Source organism: Augochlora pura, chromosome 8 (assembly GCF_028453695.1).
Source record: "Augochlora pura isolate Apur16 chromosome 8, APUR_v2.2.1, whole genome shotgun sequence".
NCBI lineage: Eukaryota > Metazoa > Arthropoda > Insecta > Hymenoptera > Halictidae > Augochlora > Augochlora pura.
In genome coordinates this window covers 7,986,868-8,005,933 of record NC_135779.1, presented here as the reverse complement: position 1 = coordinate 8,005,933, position 19,066 = coordinate 7,986,868, and the positions used below count along the sequence as shown (strand labels likewise).

Genomic DNA, 19,066 nt, shown 5'->3' with positions numbered 1-19,066 from the left:
ATAAAACGGCGCAAAGTGTAAATTGCACTTTCAGCCTTCGTTTCTCGACTGCTATCATTATGATTTCATCGTTTGCATTAGAAGAATCGTGTCCCTATACTTTCATCATCGTTTTTATAACGAAATGCAATACGATATGTTTAAACAAATTACATTGAAACTAGAAGCAATTATGTGTTTAAATAGAGATCAATCTACGATTGTTATTATCTATTGAAAATAAAAGATTTCATTGCAAAACAATATTCATTCAAATAATATTATACTACTGTATACTAATAGAAATATTGCACCTATACTGTATACTATTGTATTGTATAATATTAAAATAGTTCATTAGTAATTTACATTAGTAATATTCTAAACACCTCAATGTTCATTACAATGTAAAATACTGTACAGGCTCTAAAATAGATACTGTATTTGAAATGTTTAAATTATTTTATAATAAGGCTACAAGACTATCTTCCTTTAAAAGGATAGCACAATTCTTTTAGTAATTAACTTTCGATTGTTAATCTTGCATCTACAAAAAGCACAGTGCTATTTGTTTCACATTTGTAACAAGAAAATTTCAAAGCGATGGAAAAATGTGAAATCTGCAAAAAAATCGTACTTACCGACTGCCAGTCTCCCATGTACTGCCCACCACAAAACCTCCATAAATCCCGCGCGTAAGATTCAGGTTATACATATGTACGTCGCAGATACAGCATCTTCACCTCTCTACAATCAACAAATTACAATCGTTAAAAGAAATATACGACAAACAGACTGCGAATCTTTATGTAAATTCTCATTTTTACGCGTAATTCTACGGAAATTCTTCATAGCGAAGACAAAGTAAAAGTATCCTTAATCTTTGTTCATACGCATACACGTTTCCATGTATTGCAAACATATCCATATACAGGCGAATGCATAAAAACTTGCAGTCTAACGGCGAGCAACAATGTAGTTAGCGAAATCGATAACTTCGGCGTCAAAGAAACAAAGTATCGTTTCGTAATCATGGAAAATAGAATGCAATTGCATTACCGTCCAATTGCTTCGCAACACAAAGCGTACGTGTGGTACGCGTGTATGATACCGTAACGTGTGTGCATGATAGCGTACTTATTTGTAATCGTGTACACATCACGTATGTTGAGATCAAGAAGATATAATTTAATTATCGATAATTGAGAAAACATCTCACCACTTGTTACTGTGCTAGCAAAGTGGGGCTTGACGAAAGGATGCACAATGTGAGCATCATATTACCGCAGCATAACCTGCTAAAATATGGAATAACCGGTTGAAGGCATAAATCGATAATGTGATCCGTACAAGTTCGAGGATATGTCGTTACCAGCTCTCCGGCGACGGCAGGATTTGTTTGAAAAAGTTGAGAACAGGACGCGTCCGCATATGCGACGAAAGCCGACGAACGCCATTCTGCAACGTCGAAAAATCGTCGAAAGTTTGGCGCGAAAATGCAGTGCGCATGCATGAAAACTGGCGGCCTAGATGGCGGCAGCGGCGCAGTGAAAACAGAAACCCAAACCGGTCATGGAGGCTAGTTAACGACTGTGCGCCGCGCTTGCGAATAGTAATTTTCATCGAGATATTGTGATTGTTACGCGGACGCCAGTAAATCGAGACGGAGATCGCCGGTTCGAACGAAAATGGGCGCATACTTGTCAGAACCGATCACAAAGAAAGTGTCCAGCGACCAAGTAGGCAAGAATGTCGCGTTCGGCGCGAGTTCCATGCAAGGCTGGCGAATTAGTCAAGAGGTAAGCTAAAACCCTCGAGCGGCCAGTGCACCGTTACCCAGTTTCGTTTCGGTCAGAGAACGGTTTGCCGGTTCACCGTTTCGCCAGGGTATTACGACATCCATCCTGATCCATCGCAAACGTAATCCACCTATGTCTCGGAGCGCGAAATTCAGTCGATTCGATTCGGCGACACGGAAAATCCTCTGTTCAATCTAACGGGAATGTTTCAACGATTCGCGTGTGAACAAAACCATAAACGGCGCACTGTTGCAAAATTAACGAGGTTCAACGTGCGATGCTTTTCGAACTACGTTTCGGTACGGATCGGTTCGCACGATTCGTCAATATATTTCTGCTGCTGGCAAATCTTTCGACTTCGTTGCTACGTTTTATGCAAATTTTCTGATGCTTTTCTAACGCACACCATCGATGCAGGGAACAAATGTAACTGTCAAAGTTATGGAACTGTTTGATTGACCGATCGTAAATCTTTGTAGTAGGTTTGTTTGAGAGTAGTACCGTGGAAAATGTAAAACGTTGTTCCGTGCAGCTTTAATTATGTTATTTTATTTAAACATTGGTTCCTTGCAATCTCTTCCTCGTCATAAATACGTTTGTTTATTGGCATCGAGAATGTTCACGTGTAGCAACAGAATGGAGGATAACCTTATTTATACAATGTATCGGGAAGACTATTGATTGTTTATAAAATCGAAAACAATAAATTTCGATTACATAAAATACACATAAAAGACGAAAACCAAAGTATTGAAATTAAAACGAATTATTATATATTTGTGGATCGTATTTTAAAATATATTGAAAATATAATTTGTTTATAGGATGCCCACAATTGTTGCATAAATTTCGATGAAAATGTGTCCCTGTTTGCTGTATATGATGGCCATGGTGGTCATGAGGTGGCAACATACTGTGCAAATAATCTACCAGATTTTATTAAACAAACAGAAGCATACAAGAGAGGCGATATTAAGCAAGCTTTAATCGATGCCTTTTTGGATTTCGATGCTACGCTTGAAAAACCCGAGGTTGTTACCATTCTGAAAGAACTTGCAGGAACATCCACGCCGGATAAAAAGAAAGATGAGACACACGAATCTGGTGGGTCTTTTTTTCAGCTAACATCATACTTTTTATTGAACCGTATTTACCTGAAGTAAATTATTTTCATATATTATGTTGTTTATAGATGAAGAAGAAAATGTTAATAATTTATGTATGGAAGCAACAATGCCATTGGAGGAAGTAATGGCTAAATATCAATCAGAATCAAATCCCAGTGTAAAGAACCTAAAAAATGAAAAATGCAATAAATTACCATCGTATTTCTTCAATGCTTACATGCGTTGTCGTCGAGGTAAAGAGAAGGCAACACCTTCATCGTCTGGAGCAGGATGTTCATCTTCTTCAACCTGGTGGAACACAAATGAAACGGATGTAAGTAGCTCCAGTCAACCATGCGGATCTACATTGTCCAGTACGATGAAAAGAAAAGACACAGAGTGTCCTGGAAACAACGAAGCAGAACAAGTTCTGGATTCGACAACTAGTAACGTAAATACACATACATCGCCTCCAGTTGGGTCGACTGCAGATGTGGAATTGGCGAAAAGTGCAGACATGCCTGACAGTTCTGAGGATGTAAACAAAAAGGTTTCCAGTCCTGGTAAAATTACATGCACAGAGTCGAATGCAAACGAAGTAGAAGTAAACGGTGCAGAGTCAAAAAGAATTGGAGATGCAGACAGCAGTAAGAGTGGGGGTGATAACGTGTCGAGTAGTTCGTGTACCCCACTGGAAAACGGTGACGCGGGACAACAAGAACGAATAAGTAGTACCGGTAGAAGAAGAATTCAACCTATAACATTGTATCATACTCTTTTGAAAAAAGATACTGAGGATTCAGAGGAAGATGATGACGATGAAAACGATGAAACATTCGATGGAGTTCCTGAAAGGTACAAACCAGTAAAGGAAAATTAATTATATATGATCATGCAACTAGGTTTTTGACATTGCTCTTATGCAGTTACAGTGATGAAGACGACACAGAAGACGTTGACGAAGATGAAAGTGACGAGGAGGAAGATGAAGAAGATGAAGAAGCTGACGGAAATATTGACGATGATGACGATGATGATAGTGAGGGTCTTATGATGGATACAGAAGAGGTATAGCAAATTTGTTTGCAAAATATAATATTAATCATTAAAATTAGACATTATATTAAAGTAAATGATTCTTTTATGCAGCCTGGTTATGATAGCGGATGTACTGCAGTAGTTGCAGTATTAAAAGGTAGTGAACTGTACGTAGCGAATGCGGGAGATTCGCGTTGTGTTTTATGCAGAGATGGTCAAGCAGTTGAACTTAGCTTAGACCATAAACCTGAAGATGAACCGGAAATGGAACGTATAGTAAAAGCTGGTGGAAAAGTAACAGCGGACGGCAGGGTGAATGGTGGACTTAATTTATCAAGGGCGCTTGGGGATCATGCTTATAAACAAAACGTTGACTTACCGCCACAAGAACAAATGATCTCGGCACTTCCGGACGTAAGGCATATCACAATTGAACCAGAAAAGGACGAGTTTATGGTGCTTGCATGCGACGGCATTTGGAATTTTATGTCAAGTCAGGATGTCACACAATTTATCCGAGCTCGTTTGGCAAACAATTACGACAATCTTTCAAAAATTTGCGAAGAGGTTCGTGTCAATTTATTCATTTTTTTCTTTTATTTTTGTTATTATAGCATTGATTACTAATAAAAATTGAACATTTATTACAGTTATTCGATCATTGCCTTGCGCCTGACACCTGCGGGGATGGTACAGGATGCGATAATATGACGGCTGTAATCATTCGATTTAATCCACCGACCGAAACAGTAGCAAACAGTACTACCACAGCAGTTGTATGTAGTGCTAAGAGGTCACTAGTGACACCCTCAATATCCACAGATGAGAATGACTGCATTACGCAGGAGAACATGAAACCCTGCAAACGTCCTAAATGTTAAATGTTATGAACTGATTTCTGGAAACAGATGAGTGAATGTGAATTTATGTAAAATTATGTAATTCTATAGAACTGTGGATTTCGAACGGATACTCGATGGCGATTATCACAGTTACTTCAAATAACATGTAAAGTATGTTAGCGCAGGCTATTGGTGGCAGACTGATGAGTTGGAGCACATGAGGATGATATCTTGCATTTTACATTTTGGTATGATAAGTCGTTAATACGAATGTATTTTTCTGACTGGTACGAAACAAGAGCGACCCTTTTTTTTCTTTTTGAACTTGAAGGCGAATGATTTTTCAGAATTATTTCATTGCTTCAGTTATTAATGGGTAATGCACTGTACGGTCTAACATTTTTATAACATGTACAAAATAAGTAAGACAGTCAAACATAATTCTATATATAATTAACAAGATAATCGATGTTTCTCTTTATAAGTACTTTCTATGATAATGTAAACAATAAGGAGACGACAAACATCAAACTATAAAATCATCTATCAAGTCAGAGCCTTGTAAGATTTTACAAATAGAGTAAGGATACCTTTAGATAAAAAATATTTTTTTTTATATTTCTATCATCACTTCATGATCACAGTACCGGTGTTTGCACACAAGAGAACTCTGATATTCCGTCATCCCATTTGCTCCATCAACATTATTGAAATATACTCTTTGAGTTTTTAGATGACATCCATAGTAGATATGTAATTGTACATATTTATAAATTTAGACTATAGGATTTATATTTGTAATTCAACACGATACCATTTCTTACTTTTACGAAATAAAGTTTATTTTTGAATCCCTGGGTATAGTGAATGGATGTGTGCGAGTAATCTCAAAATGTGTAAACTGTATCGTGTAATGAGGACAGTTGCGTTACGCGCTATCAATTTGTGATCTTGTACTAAAAATACTGTTAAAAAGGGTATACACTGTACCGTGGGGTACTGTCTACTAGAAAAAGTTTTCATTTTCGAATTTCACACAACATCGGAAACACTTTGTAAATTTATAATACCATAAATAAGATATTCATTTGCAGGACAAAGATAATTAATAAATTCATCAATTAGGGATAAAGTTATTTAAACGAAAAGAAATTAAAAATGGAAAAAAAGATTAAGAATTACTAGGATATGTATTGAAAAGTAGATTAAAGTACTATAAGAAATGTGTAAAAAGGGAGGTTGGGAAAAACATATTTAAATTATTTATCTGTTTTTTTAAGAGACTCTATTTCAGTCAAAATCGTTCTATCCACACTATATGTTTATAGGTTTCACGTCTATGTGACTAGATCGATACATTTTTTATGGTGATGCTGCATAAAATTAAGTAACATTTTTAACCAGTTACATATAGAAATACTGCTTCTTTTTTATCTCACGAACATAATTTCATAATACCACTATTTCATCGTAACATTAATATAGAAATATCGCGACGTTTATGTATTTACAGAAAAAAATGCGAATTTTCTGTTCGTTAAAATAGTATAGCTAGTAGATCAGCAAATAACGTAAATTAACTGCGGTATCTTTGAAATTGCTTTAGAGTTTTTATCGTTATTCATCTTCTACCAATGCTCACATGTAATTGCGGCTGTTAGTAGACAGTAATTGTAATGAGAAACTGTTTATAATTATATAAAGAAAGTAATCGTAACGTTTACGAGAAAAGGGGAAAAATAATATTGTCAAGGTGATCAGTAGCATACGAATACTAGCAACAGTACCTAGTATCACTCAGAATTAACTGACGTGCCTTTCTGATTCAGGGGTTCAGAACCTTCACAATATGTATGTACATTCGATGCCGTCTTATTAAAAAAAGGGTTTAAACCCCGATACCGTCTTTAACTGCAAACTTCGTCATAAATTTATGTATAAATATCTTGTTTCATAATATATGTCGCTCTAATTATCTTTGGTAACTTTACTTGTATTCCTCGATTCGTGACAAAAAAGAACGGTAGAACTAATAGAAATTTCTTTTATACGCCGGATCATTAATTTACTGATAACTGTTCAATTGTTTCCAATTGCTCCAACTCGATCTTTTTTAAGGAATCATATTGTATACGGAGCCTCTCCAGTTCCATAGACTTCTCAACAATCTGTGCCTGAAATTAATAAATATTTCGTTTTCATTAAATTGTATTAGATAATTTCAAAATAACAAACAAACTTCTATAAGTTTCTCAAATGTTCATTTGACTTTACTATTTCTCTTTTGCGATGCATTTAATTATTTTAATTTTGCAACAACCTGAATCTGTTGTTTCTGAGCATCCCTTTCTTTAGCCATGGAACGAAGTAAATTTCGGGTACCGATAGTCTTCATTTTTTCCTTCTCCACTTCGTTCGCTAATTGTTCTATGATTTGTATAAATTGGTCAGAATTGGATTGGAACTCAACAATTTCTGTGAAATAGAAAATAAATATTTTATCGAATTATACAATGAAGTTATCGAGAAGATCGTACAAGCATTCTACGGAATATTATACAAAGTTCTATCATAATTGAAAAGAAGTCTCCTTTTACTAAATTAAAAAATGCCTGAAAGAGTTTGATTAAAAAATGTATGCTATGACTGGAAGTTCATAAATTTGTACACATTATTTCGAAACGCATTGGAAATATAATTTTGTATGCATGCGACAAAATGTTAGACGATGAAATTATTTGTGCACTATAGGTACTCTAGAACGAATGTTTAAGAGTAATATAAGCAATATCGTACTGTAACACCATACAGTCATTTTGAAACGCTAGTTAAGATTCCATCCAAAGGCGGCAACCTATGTAGATGGCAGTAATTACTATCGGAAAGCATGTGCGTGCATTTGTTTTGTACGGTGACGTATTGAATAATTATTGAACCCACGGATAGTAAGAGACAACAAGGTAAGCCAAGCGACAATCATTGTAATAACGCTGTTTTAATGAAGTAACGCGTAGCAAAACAGTATGCGAACACAAATTTTGTTGAATAATTATAATGATCCCCACGCAACTTACTTGAAACGAAATTGTGACATTCTTCTTTAAGCTTGCTCGTCTGATTAGCCACTTCCGGTTCTAATACACGGATCTTACTTAAATCATCAATGTAAATCCCATACTTTGCCAAGGAGTCGGCCATTTTCTTAAATACATAAACAAACGATCGACTCTTTGGTAATCGCGCCTGCGCGTGCTTAAGCTAGTCTTCATTTCTTCATGCTAGTCACTCACCAAAATGGAGGTACGATAGGGTGTATTTTTTTATCAAGTCACAAGTTATAAAAGACGAGTGAATCGTGCCGTTCAGTAAGGTCCCTTCGCCGTTTAAGATGAGGTTAACAAATGACACATAAAGTGTTTGCGTATTGGTTATCGTTCATCGTTCGCGTTGTCATCGCGAAGCCTGAACGCCCCGTTCTTTCAGAATTGTATTTTTTATTTTGATATTTAACGTTTTTATTCGAACGTTCGTTACTATCGATATCTGAGGTTTCGGTTTACCGTCGTTGTGGTTCGTTATGTCCGGAGATCACAAAGCGGGAATTAAATATCCTTCGGAGTACGTCAAACTCAATATCGGCGGTTCCTTACACTACACAACCGTAGGTACACTCCAAAAATATGACACTATGCTACGTGCTATGTTTAGTGGTCGCATGAAAATGATCACTGACTCCGAAGGTGAGATGTTTTGTAATTATTTCATTCTACTGCTATACAAGATTACTATCAAACAAATAGACGGTTTTACGGTTTTAACGTTTCACATAAATCAAAGTATTTTATAGTCAAACTACTTACACAGTTTCTGAATGTATGGCTTCAAGTTTGTGTGATTAAGTTACAAATGTTGTTTGCAGTCCTCTTATAATGCAAGAACACATATCACCCTCATCAACATTCACAACAGCTGTTAGGATGCAGTATTCATAAAAGTGTCTATTTCTTTCATAGTAATTCTGTATTACTGTGAATATACTTCTACTAGTCATTGTTACACCTTAAACAATGTTAAGGACTATAACAATCTGTTGACAGACTATATTCAAACCTGTACTTAATATCTTCTCAGTTATCTACTTTTTTCATTGTTACTCTGTACCAAAATATTCTGAATTTTATTTGCAGGGTGGATATTAATAGATAGGTCTGGTAAACACTTTGGAACGATTTTAAATTTCCTGAGGGACGGCTCTGTCCCATTACCAGAGAGCACTAAAGAAATGGCAGAACTACTAGCAGAAGCAAAGTTTTATTGCGTCAGCGAATTAGCAGAATCTTGTGAGCAAGCGCTTCTTCGAAAGGAAAGAGAAGCAGAGCCTATTTGTAGGGTTCCACTTATCACTTCCCCGAAAGAAGAACAATTATTAATTAGCAACACTACTAAACCAGTGGTGAAATTGCTTATTAATAGACACAATAATAAATATTCGTATACAAGGTGATACTACCCATTTCATAGAAATTGCAGTATACCACAATACAAAGAACAAATAAATATAAAAAGCCTTGTCTTTACAGTTCGTCAGATGACAATCTGTTAAAAAACATAGAATTGTTCGACAAATTGTCCCTTAGATTCAGTGGCAGAGTGCTATTTATTAAAGATGTGATTGGCTCCAGTGAAATATGTTGTTGGACATTCTATGGTCATGGTCGGAAGAGAGCAGAAGTTTGTTGTCACTCTATAGTATACACAACTGATAAAAAGCACACTAAGGTAATATTAAACGTGCACATTGATTGAGATATACAATAAGAGAATATAATAGAATAATACGAGAAGTAAAATTATAAATACAGTAATATAATAAGAGAAGGGAAAGAAAGGCAATAATGCTTCAATTTCCATTACCTAGGTTGAGTTTCCAGAGGCCAGAATTTATGAAGAGACATTAAATATTTTGTTATATGAGCACCGAAATGGTCCTGACCAAGAACTAATGCAAGCAACTTCCTCTCGCGGTGCAGTCAGCGGTGCACCGCCTTGTACATCAGATGAAGAAGAGGGTGAGCGTTCATTGGCTCGCCTTCGACGATTGGCTCGTGTTCGAGAACAGGTTGGAGAAAATCCAAGGGACGACTCTCTATGACAATATAAACGAAAATAAAGAATAAAGATGGGCAGTTTCTAACTATTAAAATCGACCAATAATGATTTTTATTCTTCATTTTCATTTTATACTGACATAAATCAGCCCTCGAATTTTCTCAGCTCGTTGTTAAATGTTTTGTATATGTATGTACAAATATTTCATATGTATATATGTGTCTCTGTCTCTATTTTGTGCAAAGCATAAATTGAAAATTTTAGGATTGGTTGAATGATGGGCTACCATTAAGTTTGTCATCACACTCTCATATTTTCTTGGTATATAGATATATTTCCTAATTATTTCACATTTCTGGGATCATTTGTGAATAACTTTGAGTTAGAACAGAATGACAAGTTCGTCTTGATTTAATTCATGCTTAGAAATAAGGTATAGAGTAATGTAGAAGGTATAATAATATGTTTACATATTCCTCATTTCCATATTGAAAATGTGAAGATAAGTAGTATTACGTCGACTGAATCAAGTGACCTCATATTGTCTTCTATAGGGGCAGATAAGAGCATATTCACTTAAAGACTTTATTCTCTTGACTATTTTTAACAATTCTGGGTCCTTTTGGTCGGATATTTCGACGCTCCAGTACCTAGAACCATAACAATTCCTGTATTAAGACATCATCAATGTTATCAATCGCAATTGAACCTCTTTTATTAGAATTTGTTACAGTCTCTTATTAATTTCGACTAGATCAAGCGACCTCGTGTTGTTTTTTGTAGGGGCAGGTAGAAAACATGATTACTTTAAGACCCATTTTCTTGGCTATTTTCTAATAGTTCTGGGTCCTATTTAAAGATAAGTATCTTTAAGAGAGTGAAGGTGCGAGTACTTTTTATGTGCCAAATGATTGTGTCAGGTATAAAAATTGAAGTAAAAGTCGAAGTTGCCATTCTGTGACTAATAAAATGATTTACTATCTTATACTCTATAACAACTTTTAAGCAGTTGTCTAGAATAGGAAATTGTATAAAAGTTGAACAATATAGAACTGTATTGTTACCTGTTATAAGTATTATTGTTATAGTAGATGTTACTATTGATATGATTATCTCAATTATTATTAATATCATTAGTATCATAATTATCAGTACTTTTATTATTATTATTATTACTGTCTTTAGCATTACTAAAATTAAAAAAATATATATTTATATCTTTCTTTCTTATCAAACACAGAATTCAACATGTTTTAATAAAGTAAAGAAAATAATTAATTCGTCTGTCTAAATTTTTCAACTTGAAAATTCTATTAAACTGCTTAAAGGATGAAGTGGAGTGAACACTGCCAGTAAATACCTACAGCAGAGTATATAAAATGATGTCATTTAAAAGTTAAAAATTAATTCGAAATACATTTGATTTTTCAATATTATTCAAAATGATAAATTAGGTCCTGTGTCGTGAGTAACATAATAATTTTTATAAGCATATAAGCTTTGTGTTAATTTCTGTACATCATTCCAAAATTAGGTACATTTTGTCTCATATTAATACTTTATTATATTAACTGCCCACTCAATTTATGGACACATATATGTTATTATTTGTTGAATATTCCAAACTGATAGTAGCATATCTTGCTTGATATTGTACAAAATTCTACATTTAATCAAGGGACCATATGTATTCCAATTTTATAACTACAATTATTTACCAGTAGCAAGTTTTTCATGTTATTTCTTCAATTGCTAAATCCAAAAATGTTCAAAGTATCACATATTTCATTCTCCCGAATACAAGACGATATTTATATTAGCAATATGAAGTTTCACAACAAGAGAAAAACTGTTAAGTTCCTATACTTTTATATAAGAAAATCTTGGAATTGTAGGTAGTGAGTGTTCACGTTTAATTTAAAATTATTATAGTTAAAAAAAACTAATTTAATGTGTAAGTTAAGCTAAATGCATTATATATATGTATATTGTATATATATACATATATATGTACATATTGTGTATATGTATATGTTTATACAGGGTATACCGAAAATCGTGGTACAACCGGCCAGGCAGTGATTCTACATGTAAAAATAAAACGAAGAATAGAGTAATATTTTCTACATTCAAGATTTTATTTTGGAGAAAATTCAGACGAAAGATAGGTCAAGTTCTTGTGGCTTGTATCATGACGAGAAGTAGTATTAGTACATCGTGGTCAGACGCGACACTTGTTTTCTATTCAACAGCTTTATTTTTTCAACGTAATTTTTTTCGTAAACGGAGCCTTAAATGGAAAAATATTATTCTTATTTTTTGTCATATTTTTACACGCAAAATCCACTGCCCTATTGTACAACGATTTTTGGTACACCCTGTGTATTATGTTAATGAAAAAATTATTGCTGCTTGAATTTTTCAACCTAACGTTAGAGCACAGTTTTAGCGGCCTTCTTGTAGTCAGGTAAAACCGACACGAGCATTAACATTTGTTCAAGTTACATATATTTCATATGTGAAATAATAGAATTAGTTGTTGCTAGAAATGAATTAAAAGTTGTACTGATCATTTATGTTTTCTTTCAGGAAACTAGTACGTCCCATCAAAATACATAGGGTAGCCATGGTCCACTTATTAAATCGACGAAAATTTCTAATCTAACCACATTGTGCAAGCCAGCAACGTTTCTATTTTACAATTGTTTTTGAAATACACAAAAGATTTTGTCTTGTATCCGGGTGAATTCAGTACCTTTTACTTTTTTAATATTTTTTTATTCATTTAATTCATGAATCATTAATATAAAAAAAAAAGACGCGTACAGATCCCTTGACAATCAAGGGACTGGTCGCTCACACGTCGAAGGAATATCTCTCAATCCACTAATTCCTAAGCCGTTTGCATTTGTCTACACGTTTAAAACTATACGTAGCAAACATGTAAAATGACACGAGCTGTAAGTTTGCAGATCTGCCAAATTATCGTCTAAAGGCAAACATAAAGTTCTGGATGGTAATATGGAATGAAATTAAGGAGGTTCGAACAATTGAATAAAAGGAACCCTGTTCTGTGTATAAATGCTGCTGTAACTGTTATAAACGAACAATAATAATACTATATTCTGTATCATTTTACGAAAAATACATTACGCTGTAGTTGCAGTTTTAAATAATGTTACGATTAAACTAACTCGTGCATTGTAAAATACTGTTTATCTCCGCATGCACATTTGTTAAGACAAGACTGATTTGTAAAATATTTTTCTTCAAATGTTATTCGAGAAAAATTGATTTTGCAAGAAGCGGTGGGGGCCATTGAGTATCCCTAATAATTTTTATTTGGAGGACAGGGTATTTTTCTATAATGTGTAAACGGGAAGTTTATATTTAAATATGCTAGATGCATAATAAACGAGGGAAAGTTTGAACGCAACAAGGTATATCAATGTGTATTAAATAAATATTTATTTCTCCTCAGTAAGTGAATTAAATTATACAAACATATTGCATTAACCAATTTTCTTATTTTAAATATAACTTGAAAGATTATATCAATCATTTGATTAAAAGCATTAACCGATATTAATAAATGTTACTGTGATATGGGAATTGGATAATAAAAGTAGTGTGTAACGATTGTAATTGCAGTATTATTTATTTCGAAATCATTTATGATCTCATGTTACCTTATAATTATAAATTTTCTGTGCTAAAATTTTATAGTCATCTAGGTCAAATAGTAGTGCACCAAGGGCCAGAGAAACGCGCAAAAATATTCATTATGACAAAATCAGGGCGCGAAATACTAAATCAAAGACAGTATTGTTGAAGAAAATTTATTGCTTATATATCCTGTAAAAAATCAAGTGGCAACGCTAGAACATGTAATCAATTGCCTTTTGAAGTTTGATATCTACTGTATTAATTACTTATGTTTCGCGGTTTTGTTTTTCGTTTTTCGTCGTTAGATCATATGTAGAAGACTTTTGTTAACATTTCTATACTTTTTGTTAATTGTTTCGCCATAATTAGTGATTTTCAATGAACCCTGTATTGAACAAATGTAGACGCATGTGGCGCCTCCAGTGACGAAAAAATGAAGTTTCGTTCGAAACCTGTACAGCGTCAATCGGTGCAGTGGCAAACTGCTCAAACTGTTAGCCGAATTACCGACTGTCGGTTGAGCGGTTTGCCACTGCACCGATTGACGCTGTACAGGTTTCGAACGAAACTTCATTTTTTCGTCACTAGAGGCGCCACATGCGTCTACATTTGTTCAATACCGACAGTCGGTAATTCGGCTAACAGTTTGAGCGGTTTGCCACTGCACCAATTTACAAATGGCGTTTTTAAAGTTACATTTCAAACTTACATTTTCTTTTCGTCAGTAAATTTTTTGTTATTGTATTAGTGCTATTTTTGCACGAAAAATATTAATTTTGAGTCTCTGGTTGTCAAGATATGAATGATATACAAATCTATATATGTATATATACATTTACTAATGTAATTTCGTACATTTTTAATTACTAGTAAATAAAATTCACTATTAGTTTATTCTTTATTAGTAAATTTTAATGTAAATATAAAGAAGTATATCGCCTCCGATAATTATAGAACTTTGTTGCAAGTTTTCCGCCTGGACACTTTCAAACTCCGAGCACATTCTTTAGCAGTTAAACTACAATAAAAGTCGTTCAAAGTACAGCAGAATTTCAACCATCCGGTTATCGATCACCGAAATTGGATCTAGAAAACTAATTTTTGACCGTCCAGATTTACTCGATTATCGATCTCTGATAAAATACCGCCGCGATATTTATCAACCCTGTTCAACTTCCAAAGAGTAATTACAGCAATTATGATTGAAATATCCGGGGTCGAACTTTAATGAAAATCGCGGAACATGGAACGGCTGTAGCAAAATTCTGGCTAATTCCCCGATGACCGGAACGTCAATCGATCATGCTAACTTTCGCCTCCGCATGGTGACGTAACGATTTCGCGGCACAAGAGAGAAACGGGGTTTTTTTTTTCTCCGTTCAGGAAAAATGTGTGCCAAAAAATCCGCCGGTTTGGCTTTGGACTCGCGTTGTCCAAGGTCTCGAATAGTCGCACCGCGATATCGATCTTCGCTTCTGGACACCGGGATGCACGCTGCTTGCCAGTTTCTTTGTTCCGCGATCCATCAATCGCGGACTGCAGTTCTTTGACGGGAGGGCGAACCTTGTCCGCGTCGAATGCCAAATTGTCCGCGTTTTGCGAAAGTCTTCGTTGTTTCGATCTTTTTATATTATTAGAACTTCAGAATCTGCGCACCGCGTGTACCACATTGTTGCAACTCTACCGTGTACCCGAAATCTCGACGACGAACTTAACCCTCTTAGTTCCGGCCAAAAAAGTCGAGCGAAATGTTTAAAACTCGTTCGACGAAGTTCGATAAAGTTTTAAAAAGAAATTGCACGAATTTTAAAAAGCTTGATAAATAACAAATTCAAACAGGGAGAAGAAATAAGAAATGAAATTGTTGCTTAATAAAAATATTAAGAAAACTATCTCTCCAACAATAGCCAACAACGATACATCGTTGTTCGGTATACTATGAGGGTTAAACATCCGTTTCATCTGGTGCCGCACAATTTCAAACCGAAGTTCGCTGTAACAGTCGCCCGGTGCCATTCTATGAACGATATTCACGAACTACCGTAATACCGTCGCCCCGTGACTGCGGATGCCAAACCGCATTTTTACGGATTAACCGGCGAACATAGTGAACCGACGCGAGCGATTATGCCACCACGAGCAACGGTAAATTCCAAATAAGTGGTAATAAATCTTTGCTACGCACGAAACTGTTTTACCAGCTTGAATCCGAGAACTTTGGTCGTTATGCAATTATTCAGGATCTCATTTAATATTTACTTTTGTAGTCGTGCGAGATGTAAAAGGAAAACTCCCCAATTTTATTAAGTTTTACAATATGCTGGCAAAGTAATTAATGGCGCGGTTGTTGCGATTAGAGTGAAACAGGTTAATCTATAAATGATTTTGACAAAAATCCTGCAAATGTATCGATATGGAACTTTACGAATTTGTTTAGCAATGTTTAAACAATTTATGTAATTTCTTCGTCATCCAGAGGTTCTGATTTTGTTCATAATCACAGCGCATTGTCCGCAGTTGGTTCTCTTATCCGTTAAACATTAAAATACAAGATAGTCTTTACGAATTTTTTAAAACAGTAAAGACAAATAAATCGATATAAAACTTTGTAAAATTGTTTGTCAATTTATGTAATGTATAAAATTGAATTATGTATAAAAATGAAATATAAAGTATACAAAATTACTTCATACGAGTTATAATGTGTTCAGAGATACAACAATGGTACTCGGCCTATTGGCCAATGAGCGTGGCCAATTCCAATTCCACATTCCAAGGGGCGGTGCCAATCGGCCAGACAAAACGAACAGCCGAAATATAAATTAATCGCGTTAAATTTACGAGCGCTACAGTACGCGTTCTGTAAGAAACGGGGTCGAGAGCGCGGAGAAGCCGCAGCGACGTTTAAAAGTAAGGGGGTGGAATCGCGATGGAAATCAGAGTGGGAAATCAGAGCGAAACCGGGACCGGGGGATATTGTTTGCTAGCGCGATTAATCGTCGTCGATCCCGTCGAACGCGTATTTAATTGATGGCCGGTGATCCTCGACTCGTCCGGATCGATCCCCCAACCCCTTTCAGTCCCACCCCCACCCCTCCCCCGCTCCCTCCCTCCCTCTCCGGTTCAAACGCGACGATATTCGCGAGCGCGCGATTAATCCCGCGAGCCGTTCACGGAATAATGTTTCGAACGCCGACGAATACCGTCGGTGATCGAACAATGGATCGCAATGCAGAAAATGGCGGCATTGTTCGGCGACGCGCGGCGCGCACCTAGCCGGGGGGGATCGATCGATCCACGGCCGCAATTCGTTCGCGCGCGCGATCAAGATGGTGGGCGCGCGGCGGCGTCGGCGTCGGCGGACGTCCATCGGCAAGAAGCTCTGTTGTTCCGATCGATCGGCCGCGAACAACGGGTACCTGTCGATGAAAATCGCCTGGAATTTCGGTCGTCGACACCGTTACCGCGATCGTGCCGCTCCGTGAGAGGAGTCGGAAGGGGGGAAGTTCGCGAACAGGAGCAACGCCGGAGACAAATGCGCGCGAGAGACGCTGCGAGAACGGTTTCGACCGCTCTCGTCGTCGAAAACCGCGAAACTACGTCTGCGATTTCGTCGTGACTTTTCGTGCGCGCGATTTATTCCCTCGATAATGCGCCGACTTCGTTCGTTTATACTTCTTCTAGGCGTTTGCGCTACGATTTCTTTCGGGAAATGTCCCAATTACCGTGCCCTATGAAATGTTTAAATGGCTGCAGTATTTTAACTGTACTAAGGTAGCATAATCAATTGTCTTTTAATTGAAGGCTTGTATGAAGGGGTTGATGAAATATAAACCGTCTTTATATTTTTATTAAAATATATATTATATTATTATTAAAATATATATATTAGGTCGTTCGGAAAGTCGTTTCGTTTTTTTCTTGGTGGAAATGAAACACAATAGATTACTAAACAAAAACTATTGCAAAGAATCGAACAAAATTTTTAGCAAACAAGACTTACTATATCAGTTGTCCAAATATATAATGATTATGCAGCTTAAGCGTGAAGTTGGCTGTGAAAAAATTAAGTCTTTTCTTGGGAAAAACGAAATTACTTTCCGAACAACCCAATATAATTTATTGTGTTTTATTGTCTTTTATTATATTTTGTGGTATTTTATGGTATTTCATTGTATCTTATTGTATTTTATTTTATATATCGGCAGGAAACACGTCCATCCATGGTCAACAATTCTCTAATAAAATATTAAAACGACGCGCGACGAACGGCGAACGCATGTCTGCCACGTGCCCGCGGCGAGCCTAATTTTTCGGTGCACGCGGAACGAGAGATTTATCCAGACGAAACAAAAACCATCGTAGATGCTCTTCATCCCCTTGCTCGACGACCCTCAAACACCAGGCGAACCCCGGCGGCCGCCTAGGAAACCCTCCTCGCGATCCTCGTCTCCATTTTCCAAACACGCTCCGGCACCGGCACGCCGAGGACCAATTAAACCCTCTTCAGGGACAAAAACCTCTGCCGTGGACAAATTTCAAACTGTAATTCACGAGGAGACCAGCCACCGGGTAACGCACTCGGCGGCGACGGCGGCACTCGTGGCGCACGCAGATGCCGGGAACACCTCGTCGTCGCATCAACATTTTTCATCGGCCGTTGGTTCGAGCCATTCTTTCGCGGATAAATAAATTTCGCGGGCAAATCAATTCCGCGAGGGCCGTCGATACGATGAGGGTAGTTGAAACGATTTTGTCCGCGCCGGTGGACTATTGTTTCCGGCGCGGCGACGCGGTGATAACGATACCAATTCGGCGACGTAGGGGATGGTTCGCTAAAACTGATGCAAAGCGATGTCTCCGTTATCTTTAACGATAATAAATAATGCTAGGGGTACAGAAATGTTGTACGGTGCAATAGAACGTGTATAGCGATGGATATAGCTTTTTCCTGGAGGTCGCATTTCTCGAGATTTTGAGGCCGTCAATGTTAATTTAAATGGGATCACATGTTTCTATTTTTACAACGTGATGGCTGAGATCGAAACGAATCTAATGATATGTAACAATGTTACCTTCACGTGACCTTAGGTTCGGATAGATTAGAAATAAATTATATTTTAAAATTTAATATTGTATTTTAATATATATAAAATTTAATATTGTATTTTAATATATATGAAATTTAATATTGTATTTCAATATATATAAAATTTAATATTGTATTTTAATATATATGAAATTTAATATTGTATTTCAATATATATAATATTTAATATACATTATATTTAATATAGTATATTTTCTTACTTCTTTATATATTTTTTAGAATATATATATAATATTTATAATATACAACGAAGACGTGAATAAAGGAAAATTGGTTACAATAAATGCTCAAAATTATGTCCATCGACTTTTGTATACTTTCTAACACAATTTTTTATTTAAATCGCTGTCGATTTCGGTGCGTCAATTCAAATCGTAACGAGCAGAGCGATGCTCGGCTGAATAAAGTCAAGGTTTA

General features: G+C 35.9%; 3 protein-coding genes across 3 annotated transcripts; 2 read left to right on the top strand and 1 right to left on the bottom strand.

The window, feature by feature from the left end:
* The first annotated feature begins 1,532 nt into the window (after positions 1-1,532).
* Positions 1,533-6,739, top strand: LOC144474020 (protein phosphatase 1G). Its single transcript, XM_078188453.1, has 6 exons — positions 1,533-1,778; positions 2,603-2,882; positions 2,971-3,739; positions 3,811-3,952; positions 4,034-4,489; positions 4,573-6,739. The coding sequence occupies exons 1-6, from the start codon at positions 1,668-1,670 to the stop codon at positions 4,801-4,803; spliced, it is 1,989 nt and encodes a 662-aa protein (XP_078044579.1). The 5' UTR covers positions 1,533-1,667; the 3' UTR covers positions 4,804-6,739.
* A 65-nt stretch (positions 6,740-6,804) lies between these two features.
* Positions 6,805-8,175, bottom strand: Ift20 (intraflagellar transport 20). The gene is made up of 4 exons (XM_078188455.1): positions 8,055-8,175; positions 7,839-7,965; positions 7,085-7,239; positions 6,805-6,938 (listed from the first exon to the last, which is right to left on the bottom strand). Exons 2-4 carry the CDS (start codon positions 7,960-7,962, stop codon positions 6,825-6,827), a joined length of 393 nt encoding a protein of 130 aa, XP_078044581.1. The 5' UTR covers positions 7,963-7,965; positions 8,055-8,175; the 3' UTR covers positions 6,805-6,824.
* Positions 8,176-8,341: 166 nt separating this feature from the next.
* LOC144474021 (BTB/POZ domain-containing adapter for CUL3-mediated RhoA degradation protein 3) lies at positions 8,342-13,353 on the top strand. The gene is made up of 5 exons (XM_078188454.1): positions 8,342-8,504; positions 8,952-9,264; positions 9,345-9,543; positions 9,683-9,833; positions 12,463-13,353. Exons 1-5 carry the CDS (start codon positions 8,342-8,344, stop codon positions 12,468-12,470), a joined length of 834 nt encoding a protein of 277 aa, XP_078044580.1. The 3' UTR covers positions 12,471-13,353.
* Positions 13,354-19,066: the final 5,713 nt, after the last annotated feature.